General features: G+C 65.6%; 1 protein-coding gene across 1 annotated transcript in view; it reads right to left on the bottom strand.

Moving 5' to 3' along the window:
• Nucleotides 1-10,060, bottom strand: part of SND1 (staphylococcal nuclease and tudor domain containing 1) — a 96,917-nt gene extending 86,857 nt beyond the window's left edge. The window contains exons 1-2 of the mRNA XM_088055716.1: nt 9,953-10,060; nt 3,431-3,580 (exon numbers count right to left, since the gene is read on the bottom strand). Coding sequence (XP_087911842.1) covers nt 3,431-3,580; nt 9,953-10,027 — 225 coding nt within the window. The 5' untranslated portion in view covers nt 10,028-10,060. The remainder of the gene's footprint in view (nt 1-3,430; nt 3,581-9,952) is intronic.
• Between the last annotated feature and the right edge of the window lie 9,347 nt (nt 10,061-19,407).

The following is a 19,407-nucleotide window of genomic DNA, read 5'->3' as shown; positions in this document are numbered from 1 at the left end:
GATCCCAGAGGGATGGAAGCAGAGGGATGATCCCAGCAGGATGATCCCAGCAGGATGATCCCAGCGGGATGATCCCAGCGGGATGGGAGCAGAGGGATGATCCCAGCAGGATGATCCCAGCAGGATGATCCCAGCAGGATGATCCCAGAGGGATGGAAGCAGAGGGATGATCCCAGCAGGATGATCCCAGCAGGACGATCCCAGCAGGATGATCCCAGCAGGACGATCCCAGCAGGACGATCCCAGCAGGATGATCCCAGCAGGATGATCCCAGAGGGATGGAAGCAGAGGGATGATCCCAGCAGGATGATCCCAGCAGGATGATCCCAGCAGGATGATCCCAGCAGGATGATCCCAGCAGGATGATCCCAGCAGGATGATCCCAGCAGGATGATCCCAGCAGGATGATCCCAGCAGGATGATCCCAGCAGGATGATCCCAGAGGGATGGAAGCAGAGGGATGATCCCAGCAGGACGATCCCAGCGGGATGATCCCAGCGGGATGATCCCAGCGGGACGATCCCAGCGGGATGATCCCAGCAGGATGGGAGCAGAGGGATGATCCCAGCAGGATGATCCCAGCGGGATGACCCCAGCGGGACGATCCCAGCCGGGAGCTGCGGGCTCTCCCAGCCCCACGCCGGGCACGGGAGGCTCCGGAGCGGCTCCGTTCGCTCCCGGGCGCGCTCCCGGGGCGCGCTCCCGCTGCAGGCGCGGGTGGGCGGGAGCGCGGCCGGAGGCGGGAACATGACGCGCTCATAAACAATTAGCACAATTAGCGGGGCTGACAGGCGTCACTTTGGCACAGAGTGACATTTAGAGGCTCTTTGGAAGACAAAACTCCCCAGGGAGAGCAATTATCTGTCAGCGCTGCTCCCGCCGCCCCCGGCCCGCGGGAGGGGGAACCGGGTGGGACCGCCCCGTGCGCCCCAAACCATCCCCAAAAACCATCCCACATCCCCCAAACCATCCCCAAAACCATCCCACATCCCCCAAAACCATCCCCAAAACCATCCCGTGTGCCCCAAACCATCCCCAAAACCATCCCACATCCCCCAAACCATCCCCAAAACCATCCCACATCCCCCAAACCATCCCCAAAACCATCCCACATCCCCCAAACCATCCCCAAAACCATCCCACATCCCCCAAACCATCCCCAAAACCATCCCGTGTGCCCCAAAACCATCCCCAAAACCATCCCGTGTGCCCCAAACCATCCCCAAAACCATCCCACATCCCCAAACCATCCCCAAAACCATCCCACATCCCCAAACCATCCGCAAAACCATCCCACATCCCCCAAACCATCCCCAAAACATCCCCTGTGTGCCCCAAACCATCCCCAAAACCATCCCACATCCCCAAACCATCCCCAAAACCATCCCGTGTGCCCCAAACCATCCCCAAAACCATCCCACATCCCCCAAAACCATCCCCAAAACCATCCCGTGTGCCCCAAACCATCCCCAAAACCATCCCACATCCCCCAAACCATCCCCAAAACCATCCCACATCCCCAAACCATCCCCAAAACCATCCCACATCCCCAAACCATCCCCAAAACCATCCCACATCCCCCAAACCATCCCCCAAAATCATCCCACATCCCCCAAACCATCCCCAAAACCATCCCACATCCCCCAAACCATCCCCAAAACCATCCCACATCCCCCAAACCATCCCACATCCCCCAAACCATCCCCAAAACCATCCCCTCTGCCCCAAAACACCCCCAAAACCATCCCACATCCCCCAAACCATCCCCAAAACCATCCCGTGTGCCCCAAACCATCCCCAAAACCATCCCACATCCCCAAACCATCCCCAAAACCATCCCACATCCCCAAACCATCCCCAAAACCATCCCGTGTGCCCCAAACCATCCCCAAAACCATCCCCTGTGCCCCAAACCATCCCCAAAACCATCCCACATCCCCCAAACCATCCCCAAAACCATCCCACATCCCCAAAACCATCCCACATCCCCCAAACCATCCCCAAAACCATCCCACATCCCCCAAAACCATCCCACATCCCCCAAAACCATCCCCAAAACCATCCCACATCCCCCAAACCATCCCCAAAACCATCCCACATCCCCAAACCATCCCCAAAACCATCCCACATCCCCAAACCATCCCCAAAACCATCCCACATCCCCCAAACCATCCCCAAAACATCCCCTGTGTGCCCCAAACCATCCCCAAAACCATCCCACATCCCCAAACCATCCCCAAAACCATCCCGTGTGCCCCAAACCATCCCCAAAACCATCCCACATCCCCCAAACCATCCCCAAAACCATCCCACCTCCCCCAACCATCCCACATCCCCCAAACCATCCCCAAAACCATCCCGTGTGCCCCCAAACCAACCCCAAAACCATCCCGTGTGCCCCAAAACCATCCCCTGTGTGCCCCAAACCATCCCGTGTGCCCCAAACCATCCCCAAAACCATCCCACATCCCCCAAACCATCCCCAAAACCATCCCCTGTGTGCCCCAAAACCATCCCCAAAACCATCCCGTGTGCCCCAAACCATCCCCAAAACCATCCCACATCCCCCAAAACCAACCCCAAAACCATCCCACATCCCCCAAACCATCGCCAAAACCTTCCCCCGTGTGCCCCAAACCATCCCCAAAACCATTCCGTGTGCCCCAAAACCATCCCCAAAACCATCCCACATCCCCAAAACCATCCCCTGTGCCCCAAAACCATCCCCAACCCATCCCCTGAGACCCCCGAGCCCCCCGTCCCCCCCAGGTGCAGAGGGGTGAAGAAGGAGAGGATTCCCCCAAATCCCCCCCGGGGCTGGGGCAGCACTGGGGGGTCCCGGGCAGCACTGGGGGGTCCCGGGGGGGGTCCCAGGGGGGTCCTGGGCAGCACTGGGGGGTCCCGGGGGGTCCCGGGCAGCACTGGGGGGGTCCCGGGGGGTCCCAGAGGGGTCCCGGGCAGCACTGGGGGGGTCCCGGGCAGCACTGGGGGGCCCCGGGGGGGATCCCGGGGGGTCCCTGGGGGGGTCCCGGGCAGCACTGGGGGGGTCCCGGGGGGTCCCGGGGGGGGTCCCGGGCAGCACTGGGGGGTCCCTGGGGGGGTCCCGGGCAGCACTGGGGGGTCCCGGGGGGGTCCCTGAGGGGGTCCTGGGGGGGGTCCCGGGCAGCACTGGGGGGTCCCTGGGGGGGTCCCGGGGGGGGTCCCGGGCAGCACTGGGGGGGTCCCGGGCAGCACTGGGGGGTCCCGGGCAGCTCTGGGGGGTCCCGGGGGATCCCGGGCAGCACTGGGGGGTCCCGGGCAGCTCTGGGGGGTCCCGGGGGATCCCGGGGGGTCCCGGGGGGCCCCGGGCAGCACTGGGGGGTCCCAGGCAGCACTGGGGGGTCCCGGGGGGGATCCTGGGGGGTCCCGGGGGTTCCCGGGCAGCACTCACCTCGTCGGGGCTGTCCCTGGCCTCGGGCTGGCTGGGGGCCGCGCGCCGGGCCAGGCTCCCCGCGCGGATGTTGCTGAGGTTGATCTGGCGCTCGGGGGGGGGACCCCCACGGGGCTGGCCCCGAACGATGATGGCACAGCCAGACAGCACCTGGGGGACACAGGGGACACAGAGGGGTCACAGACTGTCCCCAGTGGTGACAGAGGGGTCACAGACTGTCCCCAATGGTGACAGGGGGGTCACAGACTGTCCCCAGTGATGGCACAGCCAGACAGCACCTGGGGGACACAGGGGACACAGAGGGGTCACAGACTGTCCCCAATGGTGACAGAGGGGTCACAGACTGTCCCCAATGGTGACAGGGCGGTCACAGACTGTCCCCAATGGTGACAGGGGGGTCACAGACTGTCCCCAGTGATGGCACAGCCAGACAGCACCTGGGGGACACAGGGGACACAGAGGGGTCACAGACTGTCCCCAATGGTGACAGAGGGGTCACAGACTGTCCCCAGTGGTGACAGAAGGGTCACAGACTGTCCCCAGTGGTGACAGGGGGGTCACAGACTGTCCCCAGTGGTGACAGGGGGGTCACAGACTGTCCCCAGTGGTGACAGAGGGGTCACAGACTGTCCCCAGTGGTGACAGAGGGGTCACAGACTGTCCCCAATGGTGACAGAGGGGTCACAGACTGTCCCCAGTGGTGACAGAGGGGTCACAGACTGTCCCCAATGGTGACAGAGGGGTCACAGACTGTCCCCAATGGTGACAGAAGGGTCACAGACTGTCCCCAATGGTGACAGAAGGGTCACAGACTGTCCCCAGTGGTGACAGGGGGGTCACAGACTGTCCCCAGTGGTGACAGAAGGGTCACAGACTGTCCCCAATGGTGACAGGGGGGTCACAGACTGTCCCCAATGGTGACAGAAGGGTCACAGACTGTCCCCAATGGTGACAGAAGGGTCACAGACTGTCCCCAATGGTGACAGAAGGGTCACAGACTGTCCCCAATGGTGACAGAAGGGTCACAGACTGTCCCCAATGGTGACAGAAGGGTCACAGACTGTCCCCAGTGATGGCACAGCCAGACAGCACCTGGGGGACACAGGGGGAACAGGAAGGGACAGGGGGGGTCAGGGGTATCCCCAAGGACAGGGGGCTCAGGGGGTGTCCCCAATGGTGACAGGGGGCTCAGGGGGTGTCCCCAATGGTGACAGGGGGCTCAGGGGGTGTCCCCAATGGTGTCCCCAATGGTGACAGGGGGCTCAGGGGGTGTCCCCAATGGTGACAGGGGGCTCAGGGGGTGTCCCCAGCCCGGCAGTGCAGGATGGGGTGAGCACGGGCAGGGGACACTGCAGGGACACACGGAATTCCAGGGATGTGCTCGGCCCCACCGAGGGGCACAGGCCAGGAGCTGGAAACGAGGGATGGGACCAAAATCCGTGTCCTGGGCTGATCCCGCAGGGGAGGGGGACCCTGCCCCTGTGCCCAGGTGAGACCCCACCTGCAGAGCTGCCCCAGCCCTGGGGACACCTGGAGCTGCTGGGGAGAGCCCAGAGGAGACCCCGGAGCTGCTCCAGGCCTGGAGCCCCTCAGTTCCCAGGGATCCAGCCTGGGAGAGCTGGGAATGTTCCCCTGGAGAGGAGAAGGATCCAGGGAGAGCTTCCAGAACGTTCCAGGGCCTGAAGGGGCTCCAGGAGAGCTGGGAATGTTCCCCTGGAGAGGAGAAGGATCCAGGGAGAGCTTCCAGAACATTCCAGGGCCTGAAGGGGCTCCAGGAGAGCTGGGAATGTTCCCCTGGAGAGGAGAAGGGTCCAGGGAGAGCTCAGAGCCCCTGCAGGGCCTGAAGGGGCTCCAGGAGAGCTGCAGAGGGACTGGGACAGGGCTGCAGGGCCAGGAGCCAGGGAATGGCTCCCAGTGCCAGAGGACAGGGCTGGATGTTGGGAATTGGGAATTGGGAATTGCTGGCTGGGCTGGAATTGCCAGAGCAGCTGTGGCTGCCCCTGGATCCCTGGCAGTGGCCAAGGCCAGGCTGGAGCCTGGGGCTGGGAGCAGCCTGGGCCAGTGGGAGGTGTCCCTGCCATGGCAGGGGGGCACTGGGGGGCACTGGGGGGGCACTGGGGGGCACTGGGGGGGCACTGGGGGGCTCGGGGGTCCCTCAGAGCTCACCCGGGGTCACCTCTGGGCACCACGGAGGATTTGGAAAATCGGGATTTTACTCCTGGTCGTTCCCAGCTGAGCCCAGCCCGAGCACCCAGAGCTCCGGGCTGGGCACTCCCAGGGCTCCCTCACCCCTCCAGCCCCAACATTCCCCCAGCAGGGCCGGGATCCGGGGATCTCCCTGCTCCTGGGATCTCCCCGGGGATCTCCCTGTTCCTGGGATCTCGTTGCTCCGGGGATCTCCCTGGGATCTCCCTATTCCCTGGGGATCTCCCTGAGGATCTCCCTGGGATCTCCCTGTTCCTGGGGATCTCCCTGCTCCCTGAGGATTTCCCTGGGATCTCCCTGCTCCTGGGATCTCCCTATTCCCTGGGGATCTCCCTGGGATCTCCCTGGGATCTCCCTGTGGATCTCCCTGGGATCTCCCTGTGGATCTCCCTGGGATCTCCCTATTCCCTGGGGATCTCCCTGAGGATCTCCCTGGGATCTCCCTGTTCCTGGGGATCTCCCTGCTCCCTGAGGATTTCCCTGGGATCTCCCTGGGATCTCCCTGATTATCTCCCTGGGATCTCCCTGGGATCTCCCTGGGATCTCCCCGCTCCCTGTGGATCTCCCTGGGATCTCCCTGATTATCTCCCTGGGATCTCCCTGGGATCTCCCCGCTCCCTGTGGATCTCCCTGGGATCTCCCTGGGATCTCCCTGGGATCTCCCTGGGATCTCCCTGAGGATCTCCCTGAGGATCTCCCTGTGGATCTCCCTGGGATCTCCCCGCTCCCTGTGGATCTCCCTGTGGATCTCCCTGGGATCTCCCTGCTCCCTGTGGATCTCCCTGTGGATCTCCCTGTGGATCTCCCTGGGATCTCCCTGTGGATCTCCCTGGGATCTCCCTGTGGATCTCCCTGGGATCTCCCTGTGGATCTCCCTGTGGATCTCCCTGGGATCTCCCTGGGATCTCCCTGCTCCCTGTGGATCTCCCTGTGGATCTCCCTGGGATCTCCCCGCTCCCTGTGGATCTCCCTGTGGATCTCCCTGGGATCTCCCTGTGGATCTCCCTGTGGATCTCCCTGGGATCTCTCTGTGGATCTCCCTGTGGATCTCCCTGTGGATCTCCCTGGGATCTCCCCGCTCCCTGTGGATCTCCCTGTGGATCTCCCTGGGATCTCCCTGTGGATCTCCCTGGGATCTCCCTGGGATCTCCCTGTGGATCTCCCCGCTCCCTGAGGATCTCCCTGTGGATCTCCCTGGGATCTCCCTGTGGATCTCCCTGTGGATCTCCCTGAGGATCTCCCTGTGGATCTCCCTGGGATCTCCCTGAGGATCTCCCTGTGGATCTCCCTGTGGATCTCCCTGGGATCTCCCTGGGATCTCCCTGCTCCCTGTGGATCTCCCTGGGATCTCCCTGTGGATCTCCCTGGGATCTCCCTGCTCCCTGTGGATCTCCCTGGGATCTCCCTGTGGATGTCCCTGGGATCTCCCTGTGGATCTCCCTGTGGATCTCCCTGTGGATCTCCCTGTGGATCTCCCTGTGGATCTCCCTGTGGATCTCCCTGCTCCCTGTGGATCTCCCTGGGATCTCCCCGCTCCCTGAGGATCTCCCTGTGGATCTCCCTGGGATCTCCCCGCTCCCTGTGGATCTCCCTGTGGATCTCCCTGGGATCTCCCCGCTCCCTGTGGATCTCCCTGTGGATCTCCCTGGGATCTCCCTGGGATCTCCCTGCTCCCTGTTTCCAGCCCCTGTCCCGGCTCCCCACACCCCGGAAGCCCCAGGGACGCTCCTGGGGTCCCAAACCCCCCCGGCCCCGTTCCCAGGACACCGAATCCCCCTGGAATGAGCCCCCCCGAGCGCACCCCGAGGCTCTGGGTGCTCCCCCGCAGCCCGGGCACCCCCAGAGCGATCCCAGCACGGGCTCAGCGCTCCGTAATTAACGACTCGGGGGTCTCCGGGCTCTAATTAACCCCAAGCCGTAACGAAGCGGGCACGGGGGGCGCTGGAGCCGCTCCGCCCGGCCCCTGGAGCCCCGCTGGGATCCCTGGAGGGGCTGCTCCGTGTTCTGGGCTCACTGGGGTGCTCTGGGGGGATTTTCCATCCCCCAGGACCCCACGGAGGGGTCCCGGGCCCCGAGTGCCACCCGCACGTGTGGGGACAGCGGCCCGGCTGTCCCTGTCACCCCAGGTGCCACCTGCCCCACCCAGGGCTCCAGCAGAGGAATTTGGGGTTAAACCAGGCCCAATCGGGCCTGGAGAAGGGAGGGGACGCACGGCACAGGGACAGGGACACGACTCGTCACCGCAGCAGGGAACCCAAACCCCACATCCAGAGCTGCCCCTGGGGGCACAAAGGGTTAAAAATCCTGACAGGAGAAGGGGGAAAATTCCTGCTCTCCATCCCCACCCTGCTCCCAGAGCCCGTGGTCTCACTGGGGGCACAGACAGCCAGGGGAGCACCCCAAAATCCTGCTGGGGACCCCCACGGGGCACAGACAGCCAGGGGAGCACCCCAAAATCCTGCTGGGGACCCCCACGGGGCACAGACAGCCAGGGGAGCACCCCAAAATCCTGCTGGGGACCCCCACGGGGCACAGACAGCCAGGGGAGCACCCCAAAATCCTGCTGGGGACCCCCATGGGGCACAGACAGCCAGGGGAGAGATCTGAGCACCCCAAAATCCTGCTGGGGACCCCCATGGGGCACAGACAGCCAGGGGAGCACCCCAAAATCCTGCTGGGGACCCCCATGGGGCACAAACAGCCAGGGGAGCACCCAAAAATCCTGCTGGGGACCCCCACGGGGCACAGACAGCCAGGGGAGGGCTCTGAGCACCCCAAAATCCTGCTGGGGACCCCCACGGGGCACAGACAGCCAGGGGAGGGCTCTGAGCACCCCAAAATCCTGCTGGGGACCCCCACGGGGCACAGACAGCCAGGGGAGCACCCCAAAATCCTGCTGGGGACCCCCATGGGGCACAGACAGCCAAGGGAGCACCCCAAAATCCTGCTGGGGACCCCCACGGGGCACAGACAGCCAGGGGAGGGCTCTGAGCACCCCAAAATCCGCGGGCTGGGCAGGAGCCACGCGCGGCACGGGGACGGTGCCAGGCCACAGCTCCGGTGTCCCCAAAGCCGGGGCACGGAGCTCCAGCGGCCACCCCAAACCCCCGGCAGCCCCGGGCAGGTTCCCGGGGTCCTTTCCCGCACCCCAAATCCGTGGGATCCATCCCGACATCCCCGCGCTGCCATCCCAGACACGCAGGGTCCGTCCCCCGTGTCCCCAGCCCGGTGACAGCCGGGACAAGGGCTGGCTCCGGGGGCAGCCGAGACCCCCGGATCCCCCCGGATCCCCCCGGATCCCCCCGGATCCCCCCGGATCCGGTGACAGGAACCCCACAGGCTCCGGGGACACGGCAGGGACCGGGCTGGGGCGGGACACGGCACCGGGACACGGGGGACGGACTGAACCCGACCTTCGCCCTCCCGGGCCCCGCTGCCGGCGCACGTGGGGACCGGACCGGGGGGACCGGGGGGACCGGGGGACCCTTCCCGGGGACACCGGAGGGGCCGGGGGTCCCCATCCCCGCGCTCTGTCCGCGCGGACCCGAGCCGGGGCTCGGGGATCCCGTCCGGCCCGCGGGGATGTCCCGGGAAGGGGAAGCACGTGCGGCACCCCCGGGATGGCCCCGCCGCTGCTCGGGGCTCCGGGACCGCCGCCCCCGCCCGGGACACCGAGCCCGTCCTGCCCCAGCCCGGTACCGGGACAGCGGGGGGAGCCGAGCCCGGTACCGGGACAGCGGGGGGAGCCGAACCCGGTACCGGGACAGCGGGGGGAGCCGAGCCCGGTGCCGGGGCAGCGGGGGGAGCCGAGCCCGGTACCGGGGGACAGCGGGGGGAGCCGAGCCCGGTGCCGGGACAGCGGGGGGAGCCGAGCCCGGTGCCGGGACAGCGGGGGGAGCGGAGCCCGGTCCCGGAGCGGGCCCGCCGGGGGGAGCCGAGCCCGGTGTCGGGGGACAGCGGGGGGAGCCGAGCCCGGTGCCGGGACGGTCCCGGCGGGGGGAGCCGAACCCGGTACCGGGACAGCGGGGGGAGCCGGGCCCGGTACCGGGACGGTCCCGGCGGGGGGAGCCGCGCGGGGCCCGCGGGCTGCGGGCGGTAACGGCTCCGCAACGGCCGCGGGAAGGGAACCGGGAGCACGGGGGGGGCTGCAGCGGGGCCGGGACACCCGGGCACCGCGGGGAACGGACGGGCTCCCGGCTACCGGGAAGCGAGGCAGGGGAGCGGAGCGGGGTCCCGGAGCAGCCAGCGGGAGCCGGGGGTCCCCGGTGAGCGGCGAGCCGCGGGGTCGGTGAGAGGAGCGGCGGGCACAGCCCTTACCATCTTGACGATGCCGCGCTGGACGACGGGCGGCGGCGCGGAGCCGGCCTGGCCGGGGTTGGCCGCGGAGGCCATGGCGGGGCCGGGGGGGCGGAGGGGCCCGGTCGGGCCGGGGGCGGGCGGGGGGGGGGCAGGGGGGGCCGGGGCGAGCGCGGAAGGGACCGCGGGGCGGGGCCGGGGCGGTGGGAGGGGCGTGGCCTCCGCGCGGCCCCGCCCCCCGCGCGGCCGGCGGCCAACGGGAGGCCGCTCCCGCCGCGCGCGCCGCTCCGCCCCCCCGCGCCTCGGCCACTAGCGGCGCGCGGCCGGCGGCGTCACGGGCGCCGCGGCGCCGCCCAGCCCGGCGCGCGGGAGGGGGCGGGACTTCCGGGGCGCGCGGCGCCAGGGACACGTCGGCAAAGGCCGCCCGCGCGCACACGTGGCCTCGCGCCGCGCCGGGGGCGGGGCCACGCCGGGACACGCCCCCTTCCGGGCCCTGGGGGCGGGGCCTGCCCGAGACACGCCCCTTTTGTCACCGGAGCACCCAGAGGGGACCCCCGGGACCCCGGCCCCAACCCAGCACGGTCCCGGGGGATCGGGGATCCCTCAGGACATTCCCGTGGGATCGGGGATCCCCCAGTGGGGTCAGCAGTGAGGGTCCCCCGGCACTGAGCGGGGGACCCCCGTGACACCCCCGGTCCCCCCCGTGCCCGGCCGGAACCCCGGGGATCCCACACCTGGGGAGGGATCGGGGCACACCTGGGGAGGGATCGGGGCACACCTGAAGGGATCGGGGCATACCTGGGGAGGGATCGGGGCACACCTGGAGGGATCGGGGCATACCTGGGTGGATCGGGGCACACCTGGAGGGATCGGGGCACACCTGGGTGGATCGGGGCACACCTGGAGGGATCAGAGCACACCTGGAGGGACCAGAGCACACCTGGGGAGGGATCGGGGCACACCTGGGTGGATCGGGGCACACCTGGAGGGATCAGAGCACACCTGGAGGGATCAGAGCACACCTGGGGAGGGATCGGGGCACACCTGGGTGGATCGGGGCACACCTGGGGAGGGATCGGAGCACACCTGGAGGGATCGGGGCACACCTGGGGAGGGATCGATTCCCCCCGGTCCCCTCGGGACCATCCCCGGGACATCACGGCTCATTTCCCCTGATCCCTGCGGATTTTCCCACGTTTCCCCACCCGCGTTCTCTGTGTCCCGGGGCAGCCCCCGCCCCTTTCCCGGGGGTCCCGGGGGTCCCGGAGGTCCCGGGGGTCCCGCTCCAGGATTTCACTGCCCTGCCTGTGCCAGAGCCTCCCGATCCACCAGGATTCCCCTTCCCCCTCTCTCCCTGCCCCCCACAACCCCCCGCCGCTCCCCCTCCTCTCCCGCTTTCCCCTCATCTCCGCCTTTTTGATGCTCATTTATTCATTTCTCGCGTTTCTCCCCGTTTTTAACATTTGCCCCCTGATTTGTGGCAGGAAATCTCTGCCCAAACCCCGCCAGGGCAGCTGGATTATCCCAATCCCATGGAATTCCCGGGCCATCCTCGCCGTGTCCCGCCTGGCACCTGCATCCCACCGGGACGAATCCCCCAAACCCCCGAATTGCCTCTTTTAGCCTGAATCCGTTACTAATCTTCATTTTGATGGAGAGGAGACTGGGATGGTGGGAGGGAGGGAGGGGATAAACTCCGTTCCTTGCTCGGCTGAGTCAGCCGGGATGGATTGGAGCTTCCAGCGGAGCTTTCCGCAGCGGAGCACAGCGGCAATTCCCAGGGGCTCAGTGAGGAGCGGGGACAGAGCCCCGAGTGGTCCCAAACAGCCTCGGGCGTGCCGGGAGGAGGGAAATGAGGGAATCCCGGGATGGGTTTGGGTGGGAAGGGACCCCAGAGCCCCCCCCAGAGCCCCCCAGAGCCCCCCAGCCAGGGCAGGGACACCTCCACTGTCCCGAGTGCCCCAAGCCCCGGGCTCCAGCCCGGCCTGGGGCTCTCCAGGGATGGGAATTCCCTGGAAATGCTGGGAATGCTGAAATCCCTGGGATTCAATCACCTCATCCCGCTGAGCTCCCGGGAGCCCGGAGCTGGCTCTGGGATGAGCGGAGGGAACAGCGGGAGCTGCCCGGGGGTGACAGCGAGGCCTCCTCTGGACAGGGATGGGAATTCCCAAATCCGGGGATCCCGGAACCCGTCCCTGTGCGCAGCTGGGAGAGCTCGGAGCGTGTCCTGGGACAGGGGGAGTCCTGATCCCAGTGTGTCCCTGATCCCAGCGGATCCCTGATCCCAACGTGTGCCTGATCCCAGCATGCCCCTGATCCCATCCTGTCTCTGATCCCAGCAGATCCCTGATCCCAGCAGATCCCTGATCCCAGAGTGTCCCTGATCCGATCCCGTCCCTGATCCGATCCTGTCCCTGATCCCAGCGGATCCCTGATCCCATCCTGTCCTTGATCCGATCCTGTCCCTGATCCCAGTGTGTCCTGATCCCAACATGGCCTGGGACTGAGTGTGTCCTGATCCCAGCGTGTCCCTGATCCCAGCAGATCCCTGATCCCAGCAGATCCCTGATCCGATCCTGTCCCTGATCCCAGTGTGTCCTGATCCCAACATGTCCCTGATCCCATCCTGTCCCTGATCCCAGCAGATCCCTGATCCCAGCATGTCCTGATCCCAGCGGATCCCTGATCCCAGCGTGTCCTGATCCCAACATGTCCCTGATCCCATCCTGTCCCTGATCCCAGCAGATCCCTGATCCCAGCGGATCCCTGATCCCAGCATGTCATGATCCCAGCCTGTCCCGTGTCCAGGTTCCTTTGAGCCCCTGGCTGCTGTTCCCTGTGGGATGGGGGCTCTGCCGCTCCTGCTCCCACCAGCGCCTCTCCGGGAATGCAAACACAATTCCAGATAAAATCCCAGGAATGAGCTGCCGTGCTTTGGCAGCTTTACCTTGCTGCAGGAATCTCCTGGGATAATTCCCTGTTCTCCTCCCTCTGTGTCTCTTCAGCTCCCTCTGTGACCCTGCTCCCATTCCTGTTTCCCTCCCAGTCCCCATTCCTGTTTCCCTCCCAGTCCCCATTCCTGTTTCCCTCCATGTCCCCATTCCTGTTTCTTTCCATGTCCCCATTCCTGTTTCCCTCCATGTCCCCATTCCTGTTTCTTTCCATGTCCCCATTCCCGTTTCCCTCCCAGTCCCCATTCCTGTTTCCCTCCCAGTCCCCATTCCTGTTTCCCTCCCAGTCCCCATTCCTGTTTCCCTCCCAGTCCCCATTCCTGTTTCTTTCCATGTCCCCATTCCTGTTTCCCTCCCAGTCCCCATTCCTGTTTCTTTCCATGTCCCCATTCCTGTTTCCCTCCCAGTCCCCATTCCTGTTTCTTTCCATGTCCCCATTCCTGTTTCCCTCCCAGTCCCCATTCCTGTTTCCCTCCCAGTCCCTGTCCCTCGGCCCCTCCGTGTCCCTGTTCCACCTTCTCTGTTTTCCCGGTCCTGTGTCCCCTCCACATCCCTGTTCCACCCTGTCCCTGTTCCCGTGTCCCCTCCATGTCCCTGGTATCGTGTCTCCCTGTGTTCCCATTTCCATGTCCCTGTTCCCGTGTCCCCTCCATGTCCCTGTCCCCATTCCCGTGTCTCCATGTCCCCATTCCTGTGTTCCTCCATGTTCCTGTCCCCATTCCCTGTCCCCATTCCCGTGTCTCCCCGTTCCTGTCCCCATTCCCTGTCCCCATTCCCGTGTCTCCCCGTTCCTGTCCCCATTCCCGTGTCCCATTCCCGTGTCCCTCCCTGTCCCTGTCCCCATTCCCGTGTCTCCCCGTTCCTGTCCCCATTCCCGTGTCCCATTCCCGTGTCCCATTCCCGTGTTTCCCCGTTCCTGTCCCCATTCCCGTGTCCCATTCCCGTGTTTCCCCGTTCCTGTCCCCATTCCCGTGTCCCATTCCCGTGTCCCATTCCCGTGTTTCCCCGTTCCTGTCCCCATTCCCTGTCCCCATTCCCGTGTCTCCCCGTTCCTGTCCCCATTCCCGTGTCCCATTCCCGTGTCCCATTCCCGTGTTTCCCCGTTCCTGTCCCCATTCCCGTGTCCCGTTCCCGAGCCGTGCTGCTGTCCCTCTGGTCCCCTCCTTGCTCCCAGCTCCTCCCCCCTGTCCCTGCAGGGTCCCCTCATCTTTCCCATGTCCCCTCCCAGCCCAGGACCCCAATCCCGGCCCATTCCCTTTCCCGCTCCCGCTCCCGTTCCCGTTCCCATTCCCGTTCCCATTCCCCTTCCCGTTCCTGTTCCCGCTCCCGTTCCCGTTCCCGCTCCTGCTCCCGGTCCCGTTCCCGTTTACGGTCCCGTTCCCATTCCCGTTCCCGTTCCCATTCCCATTCCCGTTCCCGTTCCCGTTCCCGTTCCCATTCCCGTTCCCATTCCCATTCCCGTTCCCGTTCCCGTTCCCGTTCCCATTCCCATTCCCGTTCCCATTCCCGTTCCCGTTCCCGCTCCCGCTCCCGCTCCCGGTGCCAGCCCGGGATGGTGACAGGGACGCGCTGTCCCAGCTCCAGCCGCGCTCCCGGGGCGGGAGAGGCTCAGCGCTCCCTCCCTGGAGCAGCCCCAGAGGGAAAAACCTCCCGGAGATCTCCGGTGGGATCGGGATGGGACCGTGGAGAGCCCCGGGAGGAGCAGCTCTGCCCCAAACCACGGCCGGGGCCGGCACGGGACACTCCCGGAACCCTCTGGAACAGCCCAGAGACACCGGGATGGGGACGGGAGGGATTTGGGAATGGGGATGGGGATGGAGACAGGGATTGGATTTGGGGATGGGGATGGATTTGGGAAAGGGGATGGGGTGGGGATGGATGTGGGATGGGGAGGGAGACAGGATGTGAATGGAGATGGGGATGGATTTGGGGATGGGGATAAAGATCAGATGGAAATGGGGATGAAGATGGGAAATGAGATTGGGAATGGGGATGGAGATAAAGGTGGAGATGGAGGCAGAGATGAATGGAGAGGAAAAGAAAGGATACAAAGATGGAGACAAAGATGGAGATGGAGACGGATGGAGACTACGGATGGAGATGGAGACTCAGACACAAATACAGAGGCAAAAGAAATGATGGGAAGAGAATTGAAGCTGCAGATGAAAGTGGAGATGAAGGTGGAGATGATGGCTCTGCTCAGTTGGATCCCTGTCCCCTGCAAAGTCCCCGGGAGAGCCGTGGGGGACACGGCTGAGCTGCCACCAGCACCTTTCCTGGGACACCCCGGCTTTGTGCCCCCCTCCACAGCCCCCGGTGACCCCAACACTCCCCCGATCCTGCTTGGGGACAGAGGGGACCGGGTTCTCCTTCCCTCCTTCCTTCCCTCCTTCCCTCCTTCCCTCCTTTCCTCTTTTCCTCTTTTCCTCCTTCCCTCCTTTCCTCCTTTCCTCCTTTCCTCCTTCCCTCCTTCCCTCCTTTCCTCTTTTCCTCCTTTCTCCTTTCCTCCTTCCCTCCTTTCCTCCTTCCCTCCTTCCTTCCCTCCTTCCCTCCTTTCCTCTTTTCCTCCTTTCCTCCTTTCCTCCTTTCCTCCTTCCTTCCTTCCCTCCTTCCCTCCTTTCCTCTTTTCCTCCTTTCCTCCTTTCCTCTTTCCTCCTTTCCTCCTTCCTTCCTTCCCTCCTTCCCTCCTTTCCTCTTTTCCTCCTTTCCCCTTTTCTCCTTTCTCCTTTCCTCCTTCATTCCTTTCCTCCTTTCCTCCATTCTCCCTTTCCCCCTTTCCTCCTTTCCTCCTTCACTCCTTCCCTCCTTTCCTCTTTTCCTCCTTTCTCCTTTCCTCCTTTCCTCCTTTCCTCCTTTCCTTTTTCCTCTTTCCTCCTTTCCCCCTTTCCTCCTTTACTCTTTCTCTTTTCCTCCTTCCCTCCTTTCCTCTTTTCCTCCTTTCTGCCTTTCCTCTTTCCTCCTTTCTTCCTTTCCCCCATTCCCCCTCTCCCCTTCTCCCCCATTTCCCCATCCCCGCTGGAGTTCCCGGCTTCCCAGGCAGGAGGAGCCACTCGTGTCCCCAGCACCCCCCGATGCCGAATGTGCCACTCCGGGCCTTCCCAAGGGAATCATCCCCGCGGTATCCCGGGATGTTCGGCATCCTCAAACCCCTGCAATTCCCGGCCTTCCCAAGGGAATCATCCCCGCGGTATCCCGGGATGTTCGGCATCCTCAAACCCCTGCAATTCCCGGCCTTCCCAAGGGAATCATCCCCGCGGTATCCCGGGATGTTCGGCATCCTCAAACCCCTGCAATTCCCGGCCTTCCCAAGGGAATCATCCCCGCGGTATCCCGGGATGTTCGGCATCCTCAAATCCCTGCAATTCCCGGCCTTCCCAAGGGAATCATCCCCGCGGTATCCCGGGATGTTCGGCATCCTCAAACCCCTGCAAAGGTGACAGGAGCACAAGCGCCGCTCCACGGCGGGTCCTGGATGTGCTCTCCACCTCTCCGGAGCTCTGTGCCCACCTCTCCAGCTCTGTCCCCACCTCTCCGTGTCCCCAGCTCTGTCCCCATCGCTCCGTGTCCCCATCTCTCTGTGTCCCCACCTCTCCGTGTCCCCAGTCCTGTCCCCACCGCTCCAGCTCTGTCCCTGCGCCTCCCCTGATCCCCTCCCACCTCTCCCTCCTCCCCTTCTCCATCACCCCGTGTCTGCACCCCTTCAGCTCTGCACCTTTCCTTGGCTCCGGAATTCTGCCTCCATCTCTCCATCATCCCTCCATCTGTCCATCCCTCCATCCCTCCATCTCTCCATTTTAGCATTTCTCCACCTGTCTTCTCACCTCTCTGTGTCTCCATCTCTCCCCTCTCCACATCTTCACCTTTCCGTGTCCCCACAAGTCCCCCCGCTCCTCCTCTCCTCCTCTCCATCTCTCCATTTCAGCACCTCTCCATCTCCCTCCACATCTCCTTCTCCCTCCACCTCTCCATCTCCCTCCACCTCTCCATCTCCCTCCACATCTCCTTCTCCCTCCACCTCCCCATCTCCCTCCACCTCTCCATCTCCCTCCACATTCCCACAACTCCACATCTCCGCATCTCCTGTCCCCACCTCTCCACCTCCCTCTCTTCCCGATTCCATCTCTCCATGTTTCCATCTCTCCATTTCACTCTCTCTCCATCTCTGTGTCCGTCTCTGCTCTCCACGGGTCCATCTCTCTTTCCACCTCCCCCATCTCCCCATCTCCCCGTCTCCACATCTCCCTGTTCCAGTCTCTGCCCCTCTCCTCTCCCCCTCTCTCCTCTCTCCTCCGTCCTTCTCCTCTCCCCCTCTCTCCTCTCTCCTCTCTCCTCCGTCCTTCTCCTCTCCTCTCTCCTCCCTCCTTCTCCTCTCCTCTCCTCTCCTCTCCTCTCCTCTCCTCTCCTCTCCTCTCCTCGAGTCTCCTCGAGTCTCCTCGAGTCTCCTCGAGTCTCCTCGAGTCTCCTCTCCTCTCCTCGAGTCTCCTCGAGTCTCCTCTCCTCGAGTCTCCTCTCTTCCCCCCTCTCTTCCCCTCTCTTCCCCTCTCTCCCCCTCTCTCCCCCTCTATCCTCTCCTCTCTCCCCCTCTCTTCCCCTCTCTCTCCCCCTCTCTCCCCCTCTATCCTCTCCTCTCTCCCCCTCTCTCCCCCTCTCTCCCCCCCTCTCTTCCCCTCTCTCCCCCTCTCTCCCCCTCTCTTCCCCCCTCTCTTCACCTCTCTCCCCCTCTCTTCCCCTCTCTCCCCCTCTCTCCTCCTCTCTCCCCCGCTCTTTTCCGGTCCCGTTTTCCCGGTTCCCGAGGCCGCAGCCGCCGCCGCGCCCGATCCGCTCCCGGTACGCACGGTCCTGTGCCTTCCGCCCCGGCCCCCCCCGGCCCGCGGGGCTCCCCCGGGCTCCCCGAGCCCCGGGCGGCTCCGGGGGCTCCTCCGGCCTCCGGGTCCCGGCGGGGCCTGCCCGGGAGCGTCGAGGCTGCGGCCGGGGCCGTGCGCTCCGGAGCCCGGCGCGCCCGGTCCCAGCGCGCCCGGCCCCGGGGGCGGCCCCGCGGCTCCAGGGCCTGCCCGGAGCCCCCCGGGTGCCGCTCCCCGCCCGGGCCCGAGGACAGGGGCCCGGGGACGGACCCGGTGCTCCCGCCCGGGTGCCGAGCCCCGCTGCCCGCGGCCCCCTCCCCGCGTTACGCACGGGGCTCGCCGGGCCGGGGGGCCCCGCCGGGGATCCCCCGCGGCCGGGGAGGAGCTGGGGGAGTCCCGGGCGGCCGGGGCGGAGCGGGGGGATCCGGGCCCGGGTGCCAGCGCTCCCCACGCCGCCGGGAGCCCGAGCCCGAGCGCGGGGTGCGGCACGGCCGGGGCGCCCCGGGGGCGGCGGGGGGCGGCGCGGAGGCTCCCCGGGGGCCGGGGCCGGGCCCGGGCCCCGCAGGGCTGTGGTTAATGTGTAATTCGGAGCATATGGTATTTTCCAAAGGCGGGCGGTTGTGCGGAGCCGGGGGCCGGGGCCGGGGTGCAAATAACGCCGGATGACTCGCGGGGCCGGGCGCGGAGGGCCACGGTGATGGGCTCCTCGCTGGCTAATATTTGCTCTTCAAATATTTTACTTGAAAGGTTTACAACGTTGTTTTTTTTTTTAATCTTCCAAGAAGGGGCCATCTGTGCCGGTGGCTCGTCTGGAACACACCGGGGAGTCCCCGCCGGGGCCCAGCCGCCACCCCGGGGGCCGCCTTCTATTTGTTCAGCACCCAAAATAAATTAAATCGATGTAATAAAAGCGAAGCTGGATTTATGATTGAATCCCATATGTCCCTGTTTGCTTTGCGGGAGAGACGCGGGAGCGCAGCCCCTCGGGGGGCTCGGCCGGGGGCTCCCCGGGGATGCTCCGGGGCGCGGGGCCGCGCTGTCCGCCGGCCGCAGGTGCTGAAACACCGGCGCCCCCCCGGCACCGACTCCGTGCCCGGCCCGGGGGGGGGGCTCCGAGCGCCCCGAGTCCCGACGGAGCCCCCCGGGCCGGGCGTGCGCTGGGCGCGGTCACATCGGGCCGCCCCTTCCTCCCCGTGCTCCTCTCCCTCCTGCCGTGACATCACGGCCCCGCTCCCGGCACCGAGCGCCCGCCCGGCTCCCGGCACGCCCCGCTCCAGCCCCACCGAGGCTCCTCAGGTACCTCCCTGCGCCGCTCCGGCCGTTCCCGCTGTCCCGAGCGTCCTTTCCCCAGGCGAAAGCAGCAGGACTTCGCTGTAGGAGCTGGAGCCGAGGGCGCTCCCACCTGGAGAAGTTTTGGGGGCCCGGGGGTCTCCGGCCCCGCGCCGCTGCTCCCGCTGGGTCCTTGTCCCCGTTCCGCCCTGGGACCGAGCTCCCCCCGGGCCCGGGGCTCCCCGGCACCATCCAGGACACACCGAGATCTCCCGGCTCGGCTGTCCCGGCGCTCCCGGCTCGGCTGTCCCGGCGTTCCCGGTTCCCTGCGGGGAAAGAAATCCCCCTGTCACCTCCGGGCACGGCACGGGCTGTGCCGGGGGGGCTGCCCGAGGGAACTCGGGTCCTGTTCCCC

Source organism: Pseudopodoces humilis, chromosome 5 (assembly GCF_049639895.1).
Source record: "Pseudopodoces humilis isolate 2021_Gansu_Grassland_sample_001 chromosome 5, ASM4963989v1, whole genome shotgun sequence".
In the NCBI taxonomy this organism is placed as follows: domain Eukaryota; kingdom Metazoa; phylum Chordata; class Aves; order Passeriformes; family Paridae; genus Pseudopodoces; species Pseudopodoces humilis.
Note: the sequence above shows the minus strand (reverse complement) of the source record. Positions and strands in the feature narration are given on the sequence as shown.